Genomic DNA, 23,338 nt, shown 5'->3' with positions numbered 1-23,338 from the left:
GAAGAGTGGGGGGCGATGTGGGGGAGTGGGGGGCGATGTGGAGGAGTGGGGGGCGATGTGGAGGAGGCTCGTGAAGAGTGGGGGGCGATGTGGAGGAGTGGGGGGCGATGTGGAGGAGTGGGGGGCGATGTGGGGGAGTGGGGGGCGATGTGGAGGAGTGGGGGGCGATGTGGAGGAGTGGGGGGCGATGTGGGGGAGGCTCGTGGAGAGTGGGGGGCGATGTGGAGGAGTGGGGGGCGATGTGGAGGAGGCTCATGAAGAGTGGGGGCGATGTGGGGGAGTGGGGGGCGAGGACGAGGAGGCTCATGAAGAGTGGGGGGCGATGTGGAGGAGTGGGGGGCGATGTGGAGGAGTGGGGGGCGATGTGGAGGAGTGGGGGGCGATGTGGGGGAGGGGGGGGCGATGTGGGGGAGTGGGGGGCGATGTGGAGGAGTGGGGGGCGATGTGGAGGAGTGGGGGGCGATGTGGGGGAGTGGGGGGCGATGTGGGGGAAGCTCGTGGAGAGTGGGGGGCGTTGTGGAGGAGTGGGGGGCGATGTGGAGGAGGCTCATGAAGAGTGGGGGCGATGTGGGGGAGTGGGGGGCGAGGACGAGGAGGCTCATGAAGAGTGGGGGGCGATGTGGAGGAGTGGGGGGCGATGTGGGGGAGTGGGGGGCGATGTGGGGGAAGCTCGTGGAGAGTGGGGGGCGTTGTGGAGGAGTGGGGGGCGATGTGGAGGAGGCTCATGAAGAGTGGGGGCGATGTGGGGGAGTGGGGGGCGAGGACGAGGAGGCTCATGAAGAGTGGGGGGCGATGTGGAGGAGTGGGGGGCGATGTGGAGGAGTGGGGGGCGATGTGGGGGAGTGGGGGGCGATGTGGGGGAAGCTCGTGGAGAGTGGGGGGCGATGTGGAGGAGGTTTGTGAAGAGTGGGGGGCGATGTGGAAGAGTGGGGGGCGATGCGGAGGAGGCTCGTGAAAAGTGGGGGGCGATGTGGAAAAGTGGGGGGCGATGTGGAGGCTCCACGCGCCGTCGACTTGCCCGCCTTGCACCCCCCCCCCCCCCCTCAGCAAGCTGCGTGAATGCGTTGCCTTTCCACAAGTTCCCTTTTTTTCTCGTTGAAGAAACTCACCGAGAGATTAACAGGGCGGATGTCACGGTTGTTTTTTTTTCTCCTTCTCCTTGCCCGCGAGCTGACCAAGCAAGGCGTCTGTGGTTTTTTTTTTTTTGGGGGGGGGGGGGGTCGCTGTTGCTTTTGCGGCGTGCAAGAAAAGTTTCTCAACGCGCGCGTACGAAGAAGCCACGATTCGTCAAATCGCGTGCGACGTCTGCCAAACGCCTCCTCCTCCTCCGCCACCGCCGCTCTTATAAAGCGAGTCGGTGCCCCGCTTCGCCTGCTGAGGCTTCCAAGCACTTGTTGGGCATTCGCACGATCAAAGTAAGTATATTTGTGTGTCTCGATTTAAAGTTTCGTGACTGCAGGGATTCATCTTGTTGGTCATTCAGACTCTGCCTTCTCGACAGACCTGTTCTCCACCTGAAGACGGCTGGTTGCGTTGTGGCCGAAACGTCGTGAGAATTTTATTTTATTATGTTTTATTTTTATTGTTTTTATTATTTTCCTTCTACGTGACTTTACCGAAAGAACCAAGAAGATTAATCTAAGTTGTCTTGGTTCGTTCGGTAAAGTCACGTAGAAGGGAAGTAATAAAATAATACAACAATACAATTAAATTCTCACGACGGAAAGACAGCGTCTTTCCAACAGCCCTGTTCTTCACCTGAGGACGGCTGCTTGCGTTGTGGCCGAAACGTCTTGAGAATTATTTTATTCAGTTTTATTTTTATTATTTTATTATTTTCCTTCTACGTGACTTTACCGAAAGAACCAAGAAGATATGTGTGTGTCCTTTGTGGCACCCCAGCCCCCCAGCCCCCCAGCCCCCCTCTTTTATCTGAATTAAGAAGGCGGTGGTGGATCCGTGGTGGCTCTGTGGTGGTGGGACTTGAGGCACGAGCAAACCGAGACAATTCTTTAGCTTCAACAAATTAATGATTTTTAAAAATCTGAGAGTTCATCAACTTCTTGGTTCTTTCGGTAAAGTCACGTAGAAGGGAAATAATAAAATAATTAACATTTTTTTACAATAAAATTCTCACGACGTTTTTTGTTTGCATTTTGACCACAAGTATTGTGGTTAATGCATACACGATTCCTTTTAAAAAAAGGTTTCAGTTTTGTTGCCAGAAAAAAAGGGAAAAAACCCGATTATTATATTTTGGTCCTGGCAAAGAAGGTCTAATGATGTCGATCTCCGTCTTTGTCAGCATCTCTCACCTCCCTCCACCTCTCTTGATGTCTACATTTCTCTTATCTCGCTACATCTCTGATGATGATGTCTACATCCCTTCTGTCACGAGATTTATTTTATATTAATTGAAAGGGGGATGCCTCTAAAATCGTTGCCTACTCAGTGCCTCCCCCCCGCCAATGTGCCAGCATCAATCACCACCAGTGGCGGATGATCGTAGTAGCAAAGGTAGCAAATGCTTTCAAGCCACCAATTCCGGTTCAGTGATTCGGCACTTGCTCTATTACTATAGTACTATACTGCCTTCAACTTTTACGAACCACTGGGTTTCGATTTAAAGCTTTCGTGACTGCAGGGATTCATCTTCTTGGTTCTTTCGGTAAAGTCACGTAGAAGGGAAATAATAACGTAAAAAAAAATAAGTTGTGAGAATTGTATTTTATAATGTTTTCTTTTTATTATTTTATTATTTCCCTTCTACGTGACTTTACCGAAACAACCAAGAAGATGAACCACTGGGTGTTTAGGGTTAGCGATTTGTCGTATTATCTGGCTGTATAGCAAATGATAAAATACAATTACTTTATTATGCAAGTAAAAATGTTGTGTTTTAATATTGATGTAATTTTTTGTATTTGGGGCCCCGTTATAACGAATGCTACAGGCCCCGCACTATCTTCATCCGGCACTTACCACCACCACCACCAAGCTGCCAAGTTGAGCGAGTTGATGTTCTCCGCCCCATTCGCCAGTCACCGCTTGAGAAAAAAACAAACTCATAACAACAACAACAAATCCCATTAAGTTTAGTTTTTTCTGCCCCCCGCATAAATGTGGCTAAAAATTCCAGCTCTGCAGAAATATTTGTGTGTGTGCGTGCCCATGGGCATGAACATTTCGGTCCAACGGGACGCCACAAAGTGCCCCTTCTCCACAACTCGAGATCCTCCTCTGCCTCTACGAAGCGATGCAACATCGAAACAACTTTGTAAACGCTTCTGAACGACCGCCTCCTCTCGACATCAAACGAATACGCTCGCCTCGTCGTTCGCGGCACCGTTGTCAAATCGACAGAGGTGTGGACTCGAGTCATGTGACTTGGACTCGAGTCAGACTCGAGTCATGAATTTGATGACTTCAGACTCGACTTGGACTTGCATAACAATGACTTTGTCCCACCTCTGAGGTGTGGACTCGAGTCATGTGACTTGGACTCGAGTCAGACTCGAGTCATGAATTTGATGACTTCAGACTCGACTTGGACTTGCATAACAATGACTTTGTCCCACCTCTGAGGTGTGGACTCGAGTCATGTGACTTGGACTCGAGTCAGACTCGAGTCATGAATTTGATGACTTCAGACTCGACTTGGACTTGCATAACAATGACTTTGTCCCACCTCTGCAAATCGAACTCTAAATGGTGCACCCCTCCCCCTCGCCACTACCTCCTGTACCGCATGCTCGATGGCGGTGCTCGTTTGACCATACTTCACCACGGAGATGGCACCGCTGACCGTGGCTGCCCTGCTGCTCGGGACCATCCTCATCGCCGCCGCTACGGACCCGGCGCTCGATCCGCACTGGGGCGCCTGGCAGGACTTGCACGGCAAGAGCTACGAGCAGGCAAGGCTGTGCTGCTGCTGGGGGTGTCGTCTTGCGTGACGGCAATACACACGGAGGGGGCAGGTGGGGGGGGGGGGGCATGGGGAGGGGGGCAGGGAGGGGGGAGCCACCTGGGCTCACTGCGCCCGTGTAAAATTATCACGTGAGTTTTTTTCTGGGGGGCAGGGGGGTTGGGGGGGGGGCACCTGGGTTCACTCTGCCCGTGTAAAATCTTCGCGTGAGTTTTTTTTTCTAGGGGGGCAGGGGGGTTAGGGGGGGCACCTGGGTTCACTGCGCCCGTGTAAAATTATCACGTGAGTTTTTTTTTCTGGGGGGGCAGGAGGGTTAGGGGGGGGCACCTGGGCTCACTGTGCCCGTGTAAAATCTTCGCGTGAATTTTTTTTTCTGGGGGGGCAGGGGGGTTAGGGGGGGCACCTGGGCTCACTGTGCCCGTGTAAAATTATCGCGTGAGTTTTTTTCTGGGGGGGGGGGGGCAGCTTAAATAGACGCTCCAAGCGCAGGACGTGTCATTCAGACTCTGTCTTATCAACAGACCTGTTCTTCACCTGAGGACGGCTGCTTGCGTTGTGGCCGAAACGTCGTGAGAATTATTTTATTATGTTTTATTTTTATTATTTTATTATTTCCATTCTACGCGACTTTACCGAAAGAACCAAGAAGATGAATCCCTGCAGTCACGAAAGCTTTAAATCGAAATTATATAATGTTTTATTTTTATTATTTTATTATTTCCATTCTACGCGACTTTACCGAAAGAACCAAGAAGATGAATCCCTGCAGTCACGAAAGAAGCTTTAAATCGAGCGTAGCGATGCTGAACTGCGTCTCCGCCCTCGTCTCCCCCTCGTGATGCGCAGGCAGAGGAGGGCCGGCGTCGCCTCGTGTGGGAGCACAACCTAAAGATGATCGACCGGCACAACCTGGAGGAGGCCCTCGGCAAGCACTCCTACACGCTGGCCATGAACCATTTCGGGGACATGGTACGTGCGGCCGCATCCCCGATGCTGTATAGAGTATGCGGTTGTTATACCATGGGTGAAAAAAACCCGATTTTTCCAGCGGCAGGCATCGGGTTGTTTTCTTTAATACAATTAAACGCGATTTCGGGGAATTAAAACCTGGTTCAATGAATACGAAACTCTGATCCAAGACTTAGGCTGCTTCCTCGTCGGTGCTGCTATCGTACTCGGGGGGCCGTCGGGCACGGGGTAGTCGTAGAATGCGGCGGGCAGGTTGGTCTTGATGAACACGAGCTTCTCCTCCACAATCGTGGGCAGCCGCCAGTGAGTTCCTGAGCTTGGAATGGATGAAGCCCATCGTCGAGAAGTGCGAAGTGCGGTTCTGCAATTAGAACCAATTAAACCGGATTTCTCCCAATCTCAGATGATCGGGTTTAATATAAAAAGACAATTAAACCCGATTGTAAAAAAACCCGACTGTGCCACCCTTGTGTTATACTGGTAGGAACCACCTGGTTCCACCAGCCCACAGGGGATTATTGTGTCCGTCCGTCGTGCATCCAAAAATGGGAGGGGTGGGGCTGGGTGGAGAGGGGAGGGTGGGGCGGGGCTGGGTGGGGAGGGTGGGGAGGGGCTGGGTGGGGAGGGTGGGGCTGGGTGGGGGGTGGGAGGGGTGGGGCTGGGTGGGGAGGGGCTGGTCACCCCGTAGTGCCCTTATAAAACTCAACGTTTAACCTACTCACGCCGGCTTGTGCCCGCCCTCACAGTCGGGCATATTTGCGGAATACACCACGCCGCCGTTGACCCTGGCCATTGACCGAGCAATCCGACGTTCCTACCAGCTCCCTCCGCAGGAATGTGTTCGTCTGATACGTCTGCACGGCACGTCATCTCGGTGGTGGGCAGGGTGGCGGGGTACGTTTAAATGTGCTTCAAGCGCGCCTGTCGATGCGAGGTTTGGCGAAGGGAATGCCCAGGACGGGTTCAGACTTGAGCAGAGACCAAACAGACTTCACGAGACGTACGGATGTGGACAGACGTACACACCAGCGAGGATCGAACTCGGGTCGCCGCTTTCGTAGCGGAGCGCTAACTGCTACGCTACCGCTCCCCACGCACAAATATCAAAAGATCCTCCCCTATGGCCTTTAACAGACTGTTGGGGCAAGTGCTGTTAGCGAGCACCTATTGAAGGCCTGGCAAGACACACGAAGGAAGTGGGTGGCCAGCACCACGCCCGGCCGCCTTTGTCTCCCTAGTGGCGATGTTTGCACACCGCACCAGGTACTAATTTGAGGCCGAGTCGACCTAGGGGAAGAGGCCCAGGACCGGTTCAGATAATCGTCACTGGCGTTTTGTGACCGTGGGTTCGTAGCGCAGCGTAGCGCTAACCGCTTACACTACCGCTCCTCACGCATTCACATTTTCCCACACCCACCCACACACATGTCCGTGTGCGCACACACCTACACACATATACGCAAACACTCACTCCAAGCGCGAGGCCGACTCACTACAGCCACGCGGAGGATCGCTCCTCCGAACAAAATCGTTTCGCGGTTCAGTTTTGCAATTGCGAGTTCGCGTCTTAAAGACAATGTAAAAAACAAAATTAATGGCAGCTGTTTCGTAAGCACGAGTGTGCGTAAGTTGGGGAGTTCGTAAGTCTGGGCGTTCGTAGGTCCGGGTGTTCGTAAGTCGAGGATCGCATTCACTCACACCGAGTCACTCATCGGCTCGTGTAGCGCGCCCCCTGGTGGAGGTCTCTGTGTTGCAGCGGTCGTGAGCGAACATCTGCAGAACTGCAACCACCATTCGTCTATTTTTCAGACTTTATCTCGAGCCATATTATAAGTGTAGTGAACGACTTCCGACACACGTTTAGTAGAAGGCTTCTTATTTATTAGGAGCACGCAGGGCCATTACACTTCGTGACGCGGCTACACCCTCGGGCCTAGGCTGTCCAGGGGTCCCCCCCCCCAGAAAAAAAAAAAAAATCTAAATTTGAAAACGAATTTCCTGCCGAAAATATAAAAAAAATCACTAACATATAGGAAGGAGATTTAATTTATTTTTTACAATAATGTCTAATAGTTTATTGTATTACATTGCTCTGTTTTTTCCTTTTTACCCTTTCTTGTTTTCATTGTATGTAATGGACAGAGATTAGGGATTCATAAAGTACAACCATAACCACAATCATATAAACAGAAATCTATTTTATAGCAATATATTGGGGGGGGGGGGGGACATTTTGAGCATATTTGACCCCACTCTAACAGCCCCGAAGCTCTGGTTCGGTGCTCCTTATATCTGCCTGGCCCGGCCAAGCTCCACCTCTGGTCACGCCCCCTTTCCAGAACCTTCAGGTTGGTTCCCGGAGCTTCTCGACTGACTCCGCCCTCGACCTTTACCCCAGACACGCCCCTTCATAATAAGGCATTATGTGATGCAGCTACAACCGTAATTACCTCTACAGGCCGCCAGGTGTCACCCTGTCATTACACAATTATATGTAAAACCAAAGATTTTCACAGAGACCCATACACTTTATATACAGAGAACCATGAGCACAGAGACCCACGGATTAAAACAAATATTCAGCAAATGTCATCTTCTTGGTTCTTTCGGTAAAGTCACGTAAAATGGAAATAATAAAATAATAAACATAAAACATTATAAAATCATTCTCACGACGTTTCGGCCACAACGCAAGCAGCCGTCCTCAGGTGTAGAACATGTCTGTCGAGAAGACAGAGTCTGACTCTGAGGACAGCTGCATGCGTTGTGGCCGAAACGTTGTGAGAATTATTTTATTGTGTTTTATTTTTATTATTTTATTATGTCCATTCTACGAAAGAACCAAGAAGATGAATCCCTGCAGTCACGAAAGCTTTAAATCGAAATTCAGCAAATGCTTTTAAATAAATATAAGCTTTATATCAGACACTGAGACTCACATAGTTGCATTGTGACGTTTATTGGGATTCGTGTAAGCATGCCAACACGCTCTGATGATGCCTCCTTATTTCATAATTATTATTCTTACTGCAGTCCACCTTCAATATCTGTAGGTACTTCACTGTGGATAGTGGTGATGAACACGGTGATGAGACTCACATGGAGTGAACACGATGATGAGACTCACATAGAGTAACAAAGATGTAGATGCCACTGGTTCTTCACGTTCTGCAGATGTAGATGCCACAGGTTCTTCACGTTCTGCAGATGTAGATGCCACTGGTTCTTCACGTTCTGCAGATGTAGATGCCACTGGTTTTTCACGTTCTTCAGATGTAGATGCCACTGGTTCTTCATGTTCTGTAGATGTAGATGCCACAGGTTCTTCACGTTCTGCAGATGTAGATGCCACTCGTTCTTCACGTTCTGCAGATGTAGATACCACTGGTTCTTCACATTCTGTAGATGTAGATGCCACAGGTTCTTCACGTTCTGCAGATGTAGATGCCACTGGTTCTTCACGTTCTGTAGATGTAGATGCCACAGGTTCTTCACATTCTGCAGATGTAGATGCCACTGGTTCTTCACGTTCTGCAGATGTAGATGCCACTGGTTCTTCACGTTCGGCAGATGTAGATGCCACTGGTTCTTCACGTTCTGCAGATGTAGATGCCACTGGTTCTTCACGTTCTGCAGATGTAGATGCCACTGGTTCTTCACGTTCGGCAGATGTAGATGCCACTGGTTCTTCACGTTCTGCAGATGTAGATGCCACTGGTTCTTCACGTTCTGCAGATGTAGATGCCACTGGTTCTTCACGTTCTGTAGATGTAGATGCCACAGGTTCTTCACGTTCTGCAGATGCAGATGCCACTGATTCTTCACGTTCTGCAGATGTAGATACCACTGGTTCTTCACGTTCTGTAGATGTAGATGTCACTGGTTCTTCACGTTCTGCAGATGTAGATGCCACTGGTTCCACACGTTCTGTAGATGTAGATGCCACTGGTTCTTCATGTTCTGTAGATGCCACTGGTTCTTCATGTTCTGTAGATGTAGATGCCACTGGTTCTTCACGTCCTGCAGATGTAGATGCCACTGGTTCTTCAAATTCTGCAGATGTAGATGCCACTGGTTATTCATGTTCTGCAGATGTAGATGCCACTGGTTCTTCACGTTTTGCAGATGTAGATGCCACTGGTTCTTCACGTTCTGCAGATGTAGATGTCACTGGTTCTTCATGTTCTGCAGATGTAGATGCCACTGGTTCTTCGCGTTCTGCAGATGTAGGTACCACTGGTTCTTCACGTTCTGCAGATGTAGTTGCCACTGGTTCTTCACGTTCTGCAGATGTAGATGCCACTGGTTCTTCATGTTCTGCAGATGTAGATGCCACTGGTTCTTCACGTTCTGCAGATGTAGATGTCACTGGTTCTTCACGTTCTGCAGATGTAGATGCCACTGGTTCCTCACGTTCTGTAGATGCCACAGGTTCTTTACGTTCTGCAGATGTAGATGCCACAGGTTCTTCACGTTCTGCAGATGTAGATGCCACAGGTTCTTCACGTTCTGCAGATGTAAATACCACTGGTTCTTCACGTTCTGCAGAAGTAGATGCCACCGCCACCATCTATTGCGCGCCAGTCGAACTCACGACTCTCGGTCTGAACGGCCAACTGGACAGGTTTGTTCGTATCTCTGAAAGTTCGTAAGTCGAATGTTCGTAAGTAGAGGAGTCCCCGTACTATCAACCGCCCCCCCCCCCCACCACCGTTGCAGACGGAGGAGGAGTTTGTGCAAACGATGACGCGGCCCATGCTCGTGAACGAGACGGAGGTCGCGGCGGAGTTCGTGACCTTCGAGCCGCCCCCAAACTTCACGGCGCCCAGCAGCGTGGACTGGCGCAAGACGGGCGCCGTCACGCACGTCAAAAACCAGGTGCCCTTGCGACGGCGCCGGTGCCGTTACCGTTGCCAGCGCCGGCACTGGTACCGTTACCGTTGCCAGCGCCGGCACTGGTGCCGTTACCGTTGCCAGCGCCGGCACTGGTACCGTTACCATTGCCAGCGCCGGCACTGGTGCCGTTACCGTTGCCAGCGCCGGCACTGGTACCGTTACCATTGCCAGCGCCGGCACTGGTGCCGTTACCGTTGCCAGCGCCGGCACTGGTGCCGTTACCATTGCCAGCGCCGGCACTGGTGCCGTTACCGTTGCCAGCGCCGGCACTGGTGCCGTTACCATTGCCAGCGCCGGCACTGGTACCGTTACCATTGCCAGCGCCGGCACTGGTGCCGTTACCGTTGCCAGCGCCGGTGCCGTTGACAGTGCCGTTACCATTGCCAGCGCCGGCACTGGTACCGTTACCGTTGCCAGCGCCGGTGACGGTGCCGTTGTCGGTGCCGGTGCCACCGCGGATTTGTCCGTCTTGTTGTTTTTGTCCGCCGTGACATGCGAGCGACGGTGATTTCCTCGGAGGCATCGTTTGGTGCTCATCTCCCGTCGAAACAAAGCCCCCCACACTGAGCCGAGAGAGGGAACGTCACGTTCCTACGGGAACGCCCTACGGGAACATCACGTTCCTACGGGAACATCACGTTCCTACAGGAACGTCCTACAGGAACGTCACGTTCCTACGGGAACGTCACATTCCTACGGGAACACCCTACGGGAACGTCACGTTCCTACGGGAACGTCACGTTCCTACGGGAACGCCCTACGGGAACGTCACGTTCCTACGGGAACTTCACATTCCTACAGGAACGTCCTACGGGAACGTCACATTCCTATGGGAACGTCACATTCCTACGGGAACGTCATGTACCTACGGGAACGTCCTACGGGAACGTAACATTCCTAGGAACGTGACGTTCCTACGGGAACGCCACGTTCCTATGGGAACGTCCTACGGGGACGTCACGTTCCTACGGGAACGTGACGTTCCTACGGGAACGTCCTACGGGGACGTCACGTTCCTACGGGAACGTAACGTTCCTACGGGAATGTGACGTTCCTACGGGAACGTCCTACGGGGACGTCACGTTCCTACGGGAATGTCACGCTCCTACGGGAACGGCTGGGTGACCGCGCGCTCCGTGCCGCTGCGTGCAGGGCAGCTGCGGCTCGTGCTGGGCCTTCAGCTCCACGGGCGCCCTGGAGGGGCAGTGGAAGATCCGCAGGGGCCCCCTCGTGTCGCTCAGCGAGCAGAACCTCGTCGACTGCGCCCGCGTCGGCAACTACGGCTGCCGCGGGGGGTTCATGATCAACGCCTTCAAGTACATCCACCAGAACCGCGGCATCGCGTACGAGCGCAGCTACCCCTACATAGGGCAGGTGAGTGTCTGCTGGGGTGAGTGTCTGCTGGGGTGAGTGTCCGAGAGGGTGAGTGTCTGCTGGGGTGAGTGTCTGAGAGGGTGAGTGTCTGAGAGGGTGAGTGTCTGAGAGGCTGAGTGTCTGAGTGTCTGAGAGGGTGAGTGTCTGCTAGGGTGAGTGTCTGAGAGGGTGAGTGTCTGCTAGGGTGAGTGTCTGAGAGGGTAAGTGTCTGAGAGGGTGAGTGTCTGAGAGGGTGAGTGTCTGAGAGGGTGAGTGTCTGAGAGGGTGAGTGTCTGAGAGGGTGAGTGTCTGAGAGGGTGAGTGTCTGAGAGGGTGAGTGTCTGAGAGGGTGAGTGTCTGAGTGTCCGAGAGGGTGAGTGTCTGCTGGGGTGAGTGTCCGAGAGGGTGAGTGTCTGAGAGGGTGAGTGTCTGAGAGGGTGAGTGTCTGAGAGGGTGAGTGTCCGAGAGGGTGAGTGTCTGAGAGGGTGAGTATCTAAAAGGGTGAGTGTCTGAGAGGGTGAGTGTCTGAGAGGGTGAGTGTCTGCTGGGGTGAGTGTCTGAGAGGGTGAGTGTCTGAGAGGGTGAGTGTTTGAGAGGGTGAGTGTCTGAGAGGGTGAGTGTCTGAGAGGGTGAGTGTCTGAGAGGGTGAGTGTCTGAGAGGGTGAGTGTCCGAGAGGGTGAGTGTCTGAGAGGGTGAGTATCTAAAAGGGTGAGTGTCTGAGAGGGTGAGTGTCTGTTAGGGTGAGTGACTGAGAGGGTGAGTGTCTGCGAGGGTGAGTGTCTGAGAGGGTGAGTGTCTGCTAGGGTGAGTGTCTGAGAGGGTGAGTGTCTGAGAGGGTGAGTATCTAAAAGGGTGAGTGTCTGAGAGGGTGAGTGTCTGAGAGGGTGAGTGTCTGAGAGGGTGAGTGTCTGAGTGTCTGAGAGGGTGAGTGTCTGAGAGGATGAGTGTCTGCTGGGGTGAGTGTCCGAGAGGGTCAGTGTCCGAGAGGGTGAGTGTCCGAGAGGGTGAGTGTCTGAGAGGGTGAGTGTCCGAGAGGGTGAGTGTCTGAGAGGGTGAGTGCCTGCGAGGCGCGTGGTGGAAATTCGACGCTAAGGCTGCGTTTGGAATCGGACATCGGCATCAGAGTCTTTGTTTGTATACCCTGGAGAAATGCGTTTCGGTCAAACCGGCCGGTTGGCTGTCCAGACCGTTATGGAGCGTCATTTGGATCGCGTGGCGGCCCACAGCGACACCGGCTTGTGCCTCACACCAAGAAGGCCCTGGGTTTGGTTCCCGACTCGGGTGCCTTTCTGTCTGGGGTCCGTACATTCACCACCCCTCCCCCCAATCCCACCCCCCACCCCCCCCACCACATTCTGCAATGGGGTTCCCCTCCGGTCCACTCCGATTTCCTGCCACGACCAAATAAAAAAACCAACACGCGACGCGACGGGCACCGGGCACGAACATCCCACAACGCTCGAGGAGCGAGCGAAGCGGTCGACTGGAATTCTCCGTCGACCGATCCACCGAGTCGGCCCGACCGTCGTCCCAAGATTCAATCTGAAACCGGCCCAGGCTGGCGGCCAAAGAAAGCCCTTTTCCGCCAAGCCCACAGCGACCGACCCCAGCGTGCCCCCCCCCCCCCCCCGTGTGCCTTCCCAAGGACAACCAGCCGTGCCGCTACGACCCCCGCAGCCGCGGGGCCTACCTCACGTCGTACGGGCGCATCCAGAAGAACAGCGAGGCCGGCCTGCAACAGGCGGTCGCGAGCGTGGGGCCGGTGGCCGTGGGGATGGATGCCGGCCGCAGGTCCTTCCAGTTCTATAGAAACGGTAAGGACCTCGCTAAGTGTTAAGCACCATCATCGCCATCATCTTGTCTTTCTCCCCACACCTCTGATTAATTATCTGCGTAAAAAAGTTCAACGCACAGGACAGTCCGTTCTCCTATAACGCCCGCGTGTTTTCAGAACGCGAATTGGCTATAACGCGATGAATGTATATATTTATTTTATAACGCGGATGCGAATTGGATGTAACGTGATCTAGCGAACGGAGCTACGTTGCGCATGAGTGGGAGCAAGCGGTTTGTACGGCCGTCTCACAGTAGCCTCATTGCGCAAGGCATTGGGATGCTGCTGGATGTTTATAGATCAGCGGTTCTTCTTCTTCTTAACCTAAGCATCTGCCTGGGAATTTTGTACCATCGGACACTCCACCCCCACAACTCCCAATTGGTGATGGGGCAGTTATGGAGAGAGTGGAGAGTTTCCCATACCTGAGCAGTGCGCTCATGACCGGCTCCGGTTTGACAGCAGAGGTATCGCTCCGAATCAGTCGAGCGGCATTATCTTTTCATCGGTTGCGTAACGCTGTGTGGATGCTACCTGGTCTGTCGCTCCGCACGAAGCTTCAGGTCTTCTCGGCCACAGTCATTCCCTCCCTTCTATATGCTTGCTAAACGTGGACCCCCCCTAATGGAACATCTTCGCCGGTTAGAAACATTTAAGCTGACTTGCCTACGATCCATCCTGGGTTTAACCAGGCTGGATTGTGTTAGGTGCTCACAAATCCTTGAAAGATCTGGACAAAGTCCCATCGGTGAGCTCCTCCGGCAGGCAAGGCTGCGTTGGCTGGGTCATGTAGCCCGCATGCCCAGCCACTGCATGTCTAAACAGCTTTTCGTTTGACTGGATAGAGGGGGCTAAATGGGCGCGTCACGGGCTAGAGAAGAGATGGAGTGATGTGGTACAGGAGGACGTAGAGCTGAGTGGACTTGCCGATGACTGGTACCAGCGGTGTCAAGATCGGCCTCTGTGGAGGAGGCTCGTGAAGGATGCTGCTGGGCAGTTGGAGGCAGTCACCCTCCAGCAACAACGAAGGGCAGAGGAGCGATGCTCACAACAACGAGCGGAGCGCCGGGTGGCTAAAGCACAGCCAGTTAGCACAGTAGTGGGCACAGGTGGTGCATCAGCCAGTCATCTCAGGCGTCTCAGTCAGTCGACCCGTGGCACCTGCTGGGTCTGCCCCGTGACCTCCTGCCAGCGGGCGTTCAACACTTCACGTGGCCTCAACGTGCACATAGCCTGGCACAAGCGTCGTGGTGACGTCACCGCCACTTAGTGGGTAATTGCGGTTGTTGTTGTAGTAGTAGTGGTGAGTGTAGTGGTGAGTGCACAAGTGGTGAGTGCACTAGTGGTGAGCGTCTTATTTGTTTGCGTTTCTAAACATTGAGATGTATAAGGGGCACGGGGTGACCAATAAGCTTCCCAATTGGTCTCTAACAAGGTAAGAGGGCACCCATCAGGGGTTGACAGCCATGGGGTTAAGAGAAGCAGCGCTTCTCTTAACCCGGTGGCCTGACACTTGCCGACGCCGTGACTGTGCCGCAGGTGTTTACTACGACCCGGGGTGCAGCCGCACCAGGATCAACCACGCCATGCTCGCGGTCGGCTACGACAAGGAGGGAGGTCACGAGTACTGGATCGTCAAGAACAGGTAGGGTCGGGTTGGGGGGGTTGGGGGGGGGGCGCGCTGCGTCGGACAAACTGGAGTCGCCGCTCACGGATTGATTGATCCACACCCGAGACAGCTTTTCCTAGAGCCTAGTCTCACATGGTGTTAGACCAGATGACGCTAAAAGGCGCATATTATCAGAGTTGTGTTTTTGTTTGCATTCCCACCGCAAGTATTGTGGTCAATGCAAACGTGACTCCTTGAAAAAAAGGTGTCAGTTTTGTTGCCAGATAAAATTATAAAAAAAAACAATTATCATATTTTGCTGCTGGCAAAGGAGGTTCCAATGGTGTTGTTGTTGTGTTGTTGTTGTTGTGTTGTTGTTGTGCTGTTGTTGTGTGCGCGTGGTTTGCTTCTCGTCGTGAACGTCTTTGCGCAGCTGGAGCAATCGGTGGGGAGACGGAGGCTACATTAAAATGGCCAAGCATCGGAACAACAACTGTGGAATCTCCAACTACGCCTGCTACCCAATCGTGTGACCTCCACAGCAGAGGAGGCCGCACGCTCGCACGCACGCACACACTCACTCACACACAGACAAAGGTCCCCCGTGTAGCCTTAACATAATGTTGGGGCAAGTGCTGTTAGCGTAGCACCTACGAAGGCCGGCACTGTGGCACACGAGGGGGTGGGTGGCCAGCACCACGCCCGGCCGCCTTTGTCTCCCCAGTGGCGACGCTTACGCAGCGCACCAGGTCCTCATTTGAGGCTGAGTCGACCTAGGGGGGAGGCCCAAGACCGGTTCAGATCGTCGTTCTTAGTTGCTGTCCACTCTCCTCTCTGCGTCTTCGCGAGTTCAGCCGCGCCTCCCTCTCGCCCCTCGCTCGCGGGAGTGCGGTGGGAGGCGCGTGTGACTTGCTCTGCGTGTTGTGCGTGACTGTGTGTGATTGTGCGTGCATGACTCTGTGTGCGTGAATGTGTGTGCGTGTGCGTGACTGTGCGTGCGTGACTGTGGGGAGCGGTGGTGCAGCGGTTACGAACCCGGCGACCCGAGTACAATTCCCGCTCACGGCCAAAACCGGTAGGGTTAAGGGACTAACACCGACCGACCAGCCACCAGTACGAACTTTGACCCCAAACCCTAACCAACTAACCAGCTGACTCACCAGCCACCGGTACGAGTTTTAACCCCTAACCCTAACCGATTAGCCAGCTGACTAACCAACCACCAGTACGAGCTTTGACCCCTGACCCTAACCGATTAGCCAGCTGACTAACCAACCACCAGTACGATCTTTGACCCCTGACCCTAACCGATTAGCCAGCTGACCCACCAGCCACCGGTACGAGCTTTGACCCCTGACCCTAACTACCTAGCCAGCTGACCCACCAGCCACCAGTATGAGCTTTACCCCCCTGACCAACTCGCCAACCATCCCCTTGTGTCAGCTCTTCCCATAACCAGAACTGGCCAACCAGGAAAAACACCCGAGATCAAACGAATACGAGCAGAACTCCGCTCTGTGTCACCGCATACGATGATTATTAAACAAACAATGAACAGGATAATAGTTTTTTTTTTTACCCTTTTATCTGGCAACAAAACTGACACCTTTTTTACAAGGAGTCATGTTTGCATAGACCACAATACCTGCAGTCGTAATGCAAACAAAAAACACAACTCTGATAATGTATGCACTGTCCTTGAAATTGATTGGTCCACACCCGAGACAGCTTTTCTTAGAGCCTAGTCTCACATCGTGTTGGATCAGATGACGCCAAAAGGTGCACAAGAAGTCCAACGTACACACGTGAAGGGTAGGGGTTCGAGTCTAGGGTAATGGCTTCGGGGTTAGAGTTCAGATTTTTGGGATGGAGATTATGGTCACGGGTTGAGGCTCGGAGTTATGGGTCAGGGTTATGTCCTAGAGTTTAAGGTTAGGAGTTAAGGTAACAGGAGTTAAAGGATTTAGGGTGCGGTGTATGGGTTAGAGTCTAGGGTTAGGGGTTAGAGTCATGGGGGCAGGAGCCTCATCTCTTTGTTATCGTTCTAGATTTGAAGCTTTCGTGACTGCAAGGATTCATATTCTTAGGGGTTTTTTTTCGGTAAAGTCACGTGGGTAAAAAAATTAAAATTAATAAAAGTTAAATAAAATAAAAATCACAAAAATCACGACGTTTCGGAGGCAACACTTGATACAGCTATCGTGCTGTGACGGTTCCACCTGAAGACGGAAGCTTGTGTTGCCTCCGAAACGTCGTGATTTTTGTGATTCTTTGTTATCGCTTCCGCTCTGCACGATCCTCAGTGGAAGTCTTTAGCTTTCTACACACCTCAGATCTTAACGAATCAAATGCGCACAATGATTGTTTTTTAATATATATAGCTGCGGCTTGCACTGTGATTTTAAAGATGCAATGTTCAATAAAGGGACGTTTTAACATCATTTGTTTACACACCACTGAGAAGATTGTGCTGTTGTTGTTCTGTGCTGTGATGTAAGGCGCGTTGACAAGCTATTGTGGCATTGAGTGCCATGCAAATGCAATTCCGAATCCCTTACATGGCGGTCGATGTTTCCCGATCGATAACACAGAGGGCACGTGGCAGCATACGAGCGTTTTAGCCCTTCTGGCCATGAAACGGGAGGTGTGAAGATACTCTCGGTAAAGTCACGTAGAAGGGAAATAATAAAATAAGAAAAATTAAACAATAAAATTATTCTCACGACGTTTCGGCCACAACGCAAGCAGCCGTCCTCGGGCGGCTGCTTGCTATTATTTTATTATTTCCCTTCTACGTGACTTTACCGAAAGAACCAAGAAGATGAATCCCTGCAGTCACGAAAGCTTTAAATCGAAATTTTATTATGTTTTATTTTTATTATTTTATTATTTCCCTTCTACGTGACTTTACCGAAAGAACCAAGAAGATGAATCCCTGCAGTCACGAAAGCTTTAAATCGAAATTTTATTGTTTTATTTTATTATTTTATTATTTCCATTCTACGTGACTTTACCGAAAGAACCAAGAAGATGAATCCCTGCAGTCACGAAAGCTTTAAATCGAAATTTTATTATGTTTTATTTTTATTATTTTATTATTTCCCTTCTACGTGACTTTACCGAAAGAACCAAGAAGATGAATCCCTGCAGTCACGAAAGCTTTAAATCAAAATTTTATTATGTTTTATTTTTATTATTTTATTATTTCCATTCTACGCGACTTTACCGAAAGAACCAACAAGATGAATCCCTGCAGTCACGAAAGAAGCTTTAAATCGAAATTGTATTATGTTTTATTTTTATTATTTTATTATTTCCCTTCTACGTGACTTTACCGAAAGAACCAACAAGATGAATCCCTGCAGTCACGAAAGCTTTCAATCAAAATTGTATTATGTTTTATTTTTATTATTTTATTATTTCCATTCTACGCGACTTTACCGAAAGAACCAAGAAGATGAATCCCTGCAGTCACGAAAGCTTTAAATCAAAATTTTATTATGTTTTATTTTTATTATTTTATTATTTCCATTCTACGCGACTTTACCGAAAGAACCAACAAGATGAATCCCTGCAGTCACGAAAGCTTTAAATCGAAATTTTATTATGTTTTATTTTTATTATTTTATTATTTCCATTCTACGCGACTTTACCGAAAGAACCAACAAGATGAATCCCTGCAGTCACGAAAGCTTTAAATCGAAATTTTATTATGTTTTATTTTTATTATTTTATTATTTCCCTTCTACGTGACTTTACCGAAAGAGCCAAGAAGATGAATCCCTGCAGTCACGAAATATTTAAATCGAAATATACTCTCGGTTCTTTCGGTAAAGTCACGTCGGTAAAGAAAATAATAAATAAAAAGAACCAAGAGTATGGATCCTTGCAGTCACGAAAACTTCAAATCTAGAATATATTCAAATAGATGCCCTTTGCAAGGGATCAAGTCTTGCACAATTATGGTGTCATACTTGAATACTCGCAGCTGCTCACACCCAGCGATACGTGCTCTCTGCCACGTGGCGTTGTTTTTGTGCCGTTCGCCTTCTCGCGTTATTCTCTGGTCTGACGCTGATGGTGAGTTCAAGTTCAAGTTCATGTATTAGGTGTAGCCCTGTGAGCCATTCGGCTCTTGAATCGGGTGCAACCGCAACAAACAGAAAACAAAAATATGAACAAGAAAACATCTTAAAGTGACTATGTGCAAACAGAAAATCCAAGAAAAGACAGAAAAATATTGCAGAAAAAGCACCGTACACCAACACTGTGTGCAAAAATCCCAGTGGGATGCAAGTCAAACAACAACAACCACAAGACAACTTAGATTAAGGCCATCAGTCTAACTCTGTACTACAACAAACTAACATGGTCAAACCAAAAAACTTTTCGAAAATCACCAAAAAAAAAGCCATAAAAGCAATGAAACAGTGATCATAGGAACTGTGACCAAATTTTCACAATAAACGACGTCAACAACATGTACTACCAAACTCTGCAGCCATAGCTGGCTGCATGAGTCACTCCACAACAGCAGGAGCATCAGTCGGAGACGAGGCCATAGAGAACAAGGCCGTCTCTGGTGTAAGGGGCCGTCCATAAATGACGTCACGCACCTAGGGGGGGGGCAGATTTTTGTGACGATGTGTGACAAGGGGGGGGGGGGTGGGTTTGAGAAATGTGACGTCACATCAACATGCGCAACTTTAAATAAATATAGACAATACGTTCTACTTAATTAAATAGACTTTTTAATAAATGTTTTCTCCTACAACATCAGAGTGCAGCGGCACATTAAATACGCACTACAATGACAATAGTTTAAAGCGATTTGAAGCATGTTTTATAATTGGGGGGGGGGGGCAGAGCTTTGTGACGTCATATTTGAGGGGGGGGGGTCTGACTTATTGTGACGCCGTGTGACGAGGGGGGGGGGGGAGCGTTAAAAATCGTCTAAAATCGCGTGACGTCATTTATGGACGGCCCCTAAGCCAATCAGTTTTAAAGACAATACGTATACTCTTTGGTTCTTTCGGTAAAGTCACGTAGGTATCAAATATAAAATAAAATAAATCACGACGTTTCGGGCGCAACACAAGCGTCCATCATCAGGTGGGAAAGCATGGTCTGCTGCTGATGAGGCAGACTGTTTAAAAGGTTTGAAATGGCTGTAGCTCAAGGGTCATAAAGAAGTGGCCGGGGCGAGTGATGTTAATGTGAGAAATTAGCATGAAACTGTAAGATAGGAGGAGAGCGGCCTCCTCGACGAGGACACGGAAGTGGCTATGTTAATGTGAGAGATTAGCATGATGTTAATGTGAGACATTAGAGTGCATGGAAGTGGCTATGTTAATGTGAGAGATTAGCACGATGTTCATGTAAGAAATTAGAGGGCACGGAAGTGGCTATGTTAATGTGAGAGATTAGCATGATGTTAATGTGAGAAATTAGAGGGCACGAAAGTAGCTATGTTAATGTGAAAGATTAGCATGATGTTAATGTGAGAAATTAGAGTGCACGGAAGTGGCTATGTTAATGTGAGAGATTAGCATGATGTTAATGTGAGAAATTAGAGTGCACGAAAGTGGCTATGTTAATGTGAGAGATTAGCATGATGTTAATGTGAGAAATTAGAGGGCACGGAAGTGGCTATGTTAATGTGAGAGATTAGCATGATGTTAATGTGAGAAATTAGAGGGTACGGAAGTGGCTATGTTAATGTGAGAGATTAGCATGATGTTAACGTGAGAAATTAGAGGGCACGGAAGTGGCTATGTTAATGTGAGAGATTAGCATGATGTTAATGTGTGAAATTAGAGGGTACGGAAGTGGCTTTGTTAATGTGAGAAATTAGCACGATGTTAATGCGAGAAATTAGAGTGCACGGAAGTGGCTATGTTAATGTGAGAGATTAGCATGATGTTAATGTGAGAAATTAGAGGGCAAGGAAGTGGCTTTGTTAATGTGAGAGATTAGCATGATGTTAATGTGAGAAATTAGAGGGTACGGAAGTGGCTTTGTTAATGTGAGAAATTAGCATGATGTTAATGTGAGAAATTAGAGGGCACGGACGTGGCTATGTTAATGTGAGAGATTAGCACGATGTTAATGTGAGAGATTAGAGGGCACGGACGTGGCTATGTTAACCCCTTGGGCTACACCCATTTCAAACCTTTTAAAACAGTCTGCCTCAGCAGCAGACCATGCTTTTTCACCTGATGACGGACGCTTGTGTTGCGCCCGAAACGTCGTGATTTATTTTATTTTCTACCTACGTGACTTTACCGAAAGAACCAAAGAGTAAGGCATCGATTGTTCGTGCAGCCGGTCGAATGTGACGAGGCGGGATCTGTTCTTGTGCCGATAAGGCAGGACAAAAAGGGGGATAACGGAGGGCATTGCCAACGTCTGTGGTTGTTGCGCGCGACATATGGGGAAGTGATGAGGTCAGGCGAGTGAAAATAACCAAAACATTTGCAACGGTAATCATGATGATGCGTACACATCGAAAAAGTGTTGGTTTTCTCGTGGTGGCATCCTTCCCCGTTCCACTGCTCAGACCTTGTCCAACATCCCCTTCAATCTTGATTTGTGGTTGTTCCACCTGATGACGATTGCTTGCGTTGCGATCGAAACGTCGTGATTCGTGTGATGTTATTTCTACCTACACGTGATTTTACCGAAATAACCCAGAGAGTATAAACATCCCCTTCTTTAGTGATGCAACTTTGGTCGCAACCTCTTTTGCAACTCGGTTGCATTTTGATCGCCATCATCGACGTCGTCAGCCACGGTGTTGTCCACTGCTGACGGAAGATCATCACTCGCTCGATCTCTCTCTGTGTTCGTGGTTATCGCGCGCGCAATGGTTTACGATTCGTCGCGTTTCTCTCGGCCACGGAAGGTAATGACAGGGGAGTCAGTCTGCAGTGCGTATGGACTAGTGGCCACGGGAGGTAATGACAGGGGAGTCAGTCTGCAGTGCGTATGGACTAGTGGCCACGGGAGGTAATGACAGGTGAGTCAGTAGGCAGTATGAATGAACTAGTGGCCACGGGAGATAATGACAGGGGAGTCAGCTTGCAGTGTGAGTGGACTAGTGGCCACGAGAGGTAATGACAGGGGAGTCAGCCTACAGTGCGAATGGACTAGTGGCCACGGGAGATAATGACAGGGGAGTCAGCCTGCAGTGCGAATGGACTAGTGGCCACGGGAGGTAATGACAGGGGAGTCAGCCTGCAGTGCGAATGGACTAGTGGCCACGGGAGGTAATGACAGGGGAGTCAGCCTACAGTGTGAATGGACTAGTGGCCACGGGAGGTAATGACAGGGGAGTCAGCCTACAGTGCGAATGGACTAGTGGCCACGGGAGGTAATGACAGGGGAGTCAGTAGGCAGTGCAAATAGACTAGTGGCCACGGGAGGTAATTACAGGGGAGTCAGCTTGCAGTTCGAATGGACTAGTAGCCACGGGAGGTAATGGCAGGTGAGTCAGCTTGCAGTACGAATGGACTAGTGGCTACGAGAATGATCAAGAATAGGAGCGTGGCAAGGTATCAGAAAAGGACGGTAGAGTCTGCTGGTAGAGCGAGCGGTCTAGAGCCAGAGAGAAGGTTCGGGAAACGGAGCGTGGCCTCGGTCCGTATATAAGGGAGAGATGCGCGGGAGACTCGGGGCTGTTGCAGTGGGGGTCTCCGCCTGTTCGAGTGAACGTGTCTCTTCAATAAAGAAACAATCTCAAGAACGTGTGTCAAGTCGTCATCACACATGTACCAAGTTTCAGCTTTCTACCTTGCCCGGGAAGCACCCTGGAGGTGTTTGAGACACACAGTTCACAGGTCTTCATTTATTTGGATAACTAGATTAACGTATAGCCGCAGCGAACACGCCAGGCGCAGAGAAGAGAAACATAAAAACAAACTGAGTGACGTTCCAGAGGCAGGTCCGTCACCCCATTGAGACCGCACATTTGGAATAAATTTCACTTCTGATCGACTCTATTTGGCAAACTCCACACGAGTGACAATTCGGACAACATGCAACCTATGTTGTTCTCACAAGTGCTTCACCGCCAGTGTGGCCAACAGCACCACGCCCGGCCGCCTTTGTCTCCCACAGTGGCGATGTTTTTACACATCGCACCAGGTGCTGATTTTGAGTCTGAGTCGACGTAGGTGAGGCCCAGGACGGGTTCAGATGATTATAATCGTCACTGGGTGCTGGTGGCCGTGAGCGGGAATCGAACTCGGGTCGCCGGGTTCGTGGTGTAGCGTGCTAACTGCTATGACACCACCACCAACAACAACATTACCACCACCACCAACAACAACAACAGATTACCACCACCACCAACACCATGACAAAAACAACCCCCTACATCCTCTCCACGCCCACCACCACCACCAACACTGCAGTATCAGTCCGCATTGGCCACGAGGAAGCGGAGGGTCTGCAGACCCGTTGCTTCGTGACAAGTGACACAAAGTCCCAGCGCCGCAGTGCCTCGTGTCACCCTGGCCAAGGTGCTGTGCCACCCTCCGCTTGGCACCGGCTCAACGTCCGCATGCTGTCCTCATTCCCACGCTAGTTCTCTCCTCGCTGCCTCTGAGCAGTCCACCCCCCCCTCCTCCTCTCTCTTTGAGAGACTTTGACTCCATCTTCTTGGTTCTAGATTTGAAGCTTTCGTGACTGCAAGGATTCATATTCTTAGGTTTTTTCGGTAAAGTCACGTAGGTAAAAAAATTAAAATTA

General features: G+C 50.4%; 1 protein-coding gene and 1 long non-coding RNA gene across 2 annotated transcripts in view; one reads left to right on the top strand and one right to left on the bottom strand.

Moving 5' to 3' along the window:
- The window catches only part of LOC133361321 (uncharacterized), a 329,555-nt gene that overhangs the window by 100,014 nt on the left and 206,203 nt on the right, over nucleotides 1–23,338 (bottom strand). The window lies entirely within an intron of this gene.
- LOC133353197 (procathepsin L-like) lies at nucleotides 1,339–17,204 on the top strand. Its single transcript, XM_061569292.1, has 8 exons — nucleotides 1,339–1,415; nucleotides 3,792–3,914; nucleotides 4,772–4,894; nucleotides 9,614–9,772; nucleotides 10,943–11,164; nucleotides 12,790–12,958; nucleotides 14,518–14,623; nucleotides 15,021–17,204. The coding sequence occupies exons 2-8, from the start codon at nucleotides 3,792–3,794 to the stop codon at nucleotides 15,118–15,120; spliced, it is 1,002 nt and encodes a 333-aa protein (XP_061425276.1). The 5' UTR covers nucleotides 1,339–1,415; the 3' UTR covers nucleotides 15,121–17,204.

Source organism: Lethenteron reissneri, chromosome 1 (genome assembly GCF_015708825.2).
Source record: "Lethenteron reissneri isolate LAM-NWPU_2019-01 chromosome 1, ASM1570882v1, whole genome shotgun sequence".
NCBI classification, from domain to species: Eukaryota; Metazoa; Chordata; class Hyperoartia; order Petromyzontiformes; family Petromyzontidae; genus Lethenteron; species Lethenteron reissneri.
Note: the sequence above shows the minus strand (reverse complement) of the source record. Positions and strands in the feature narration are given on the sequence as shown.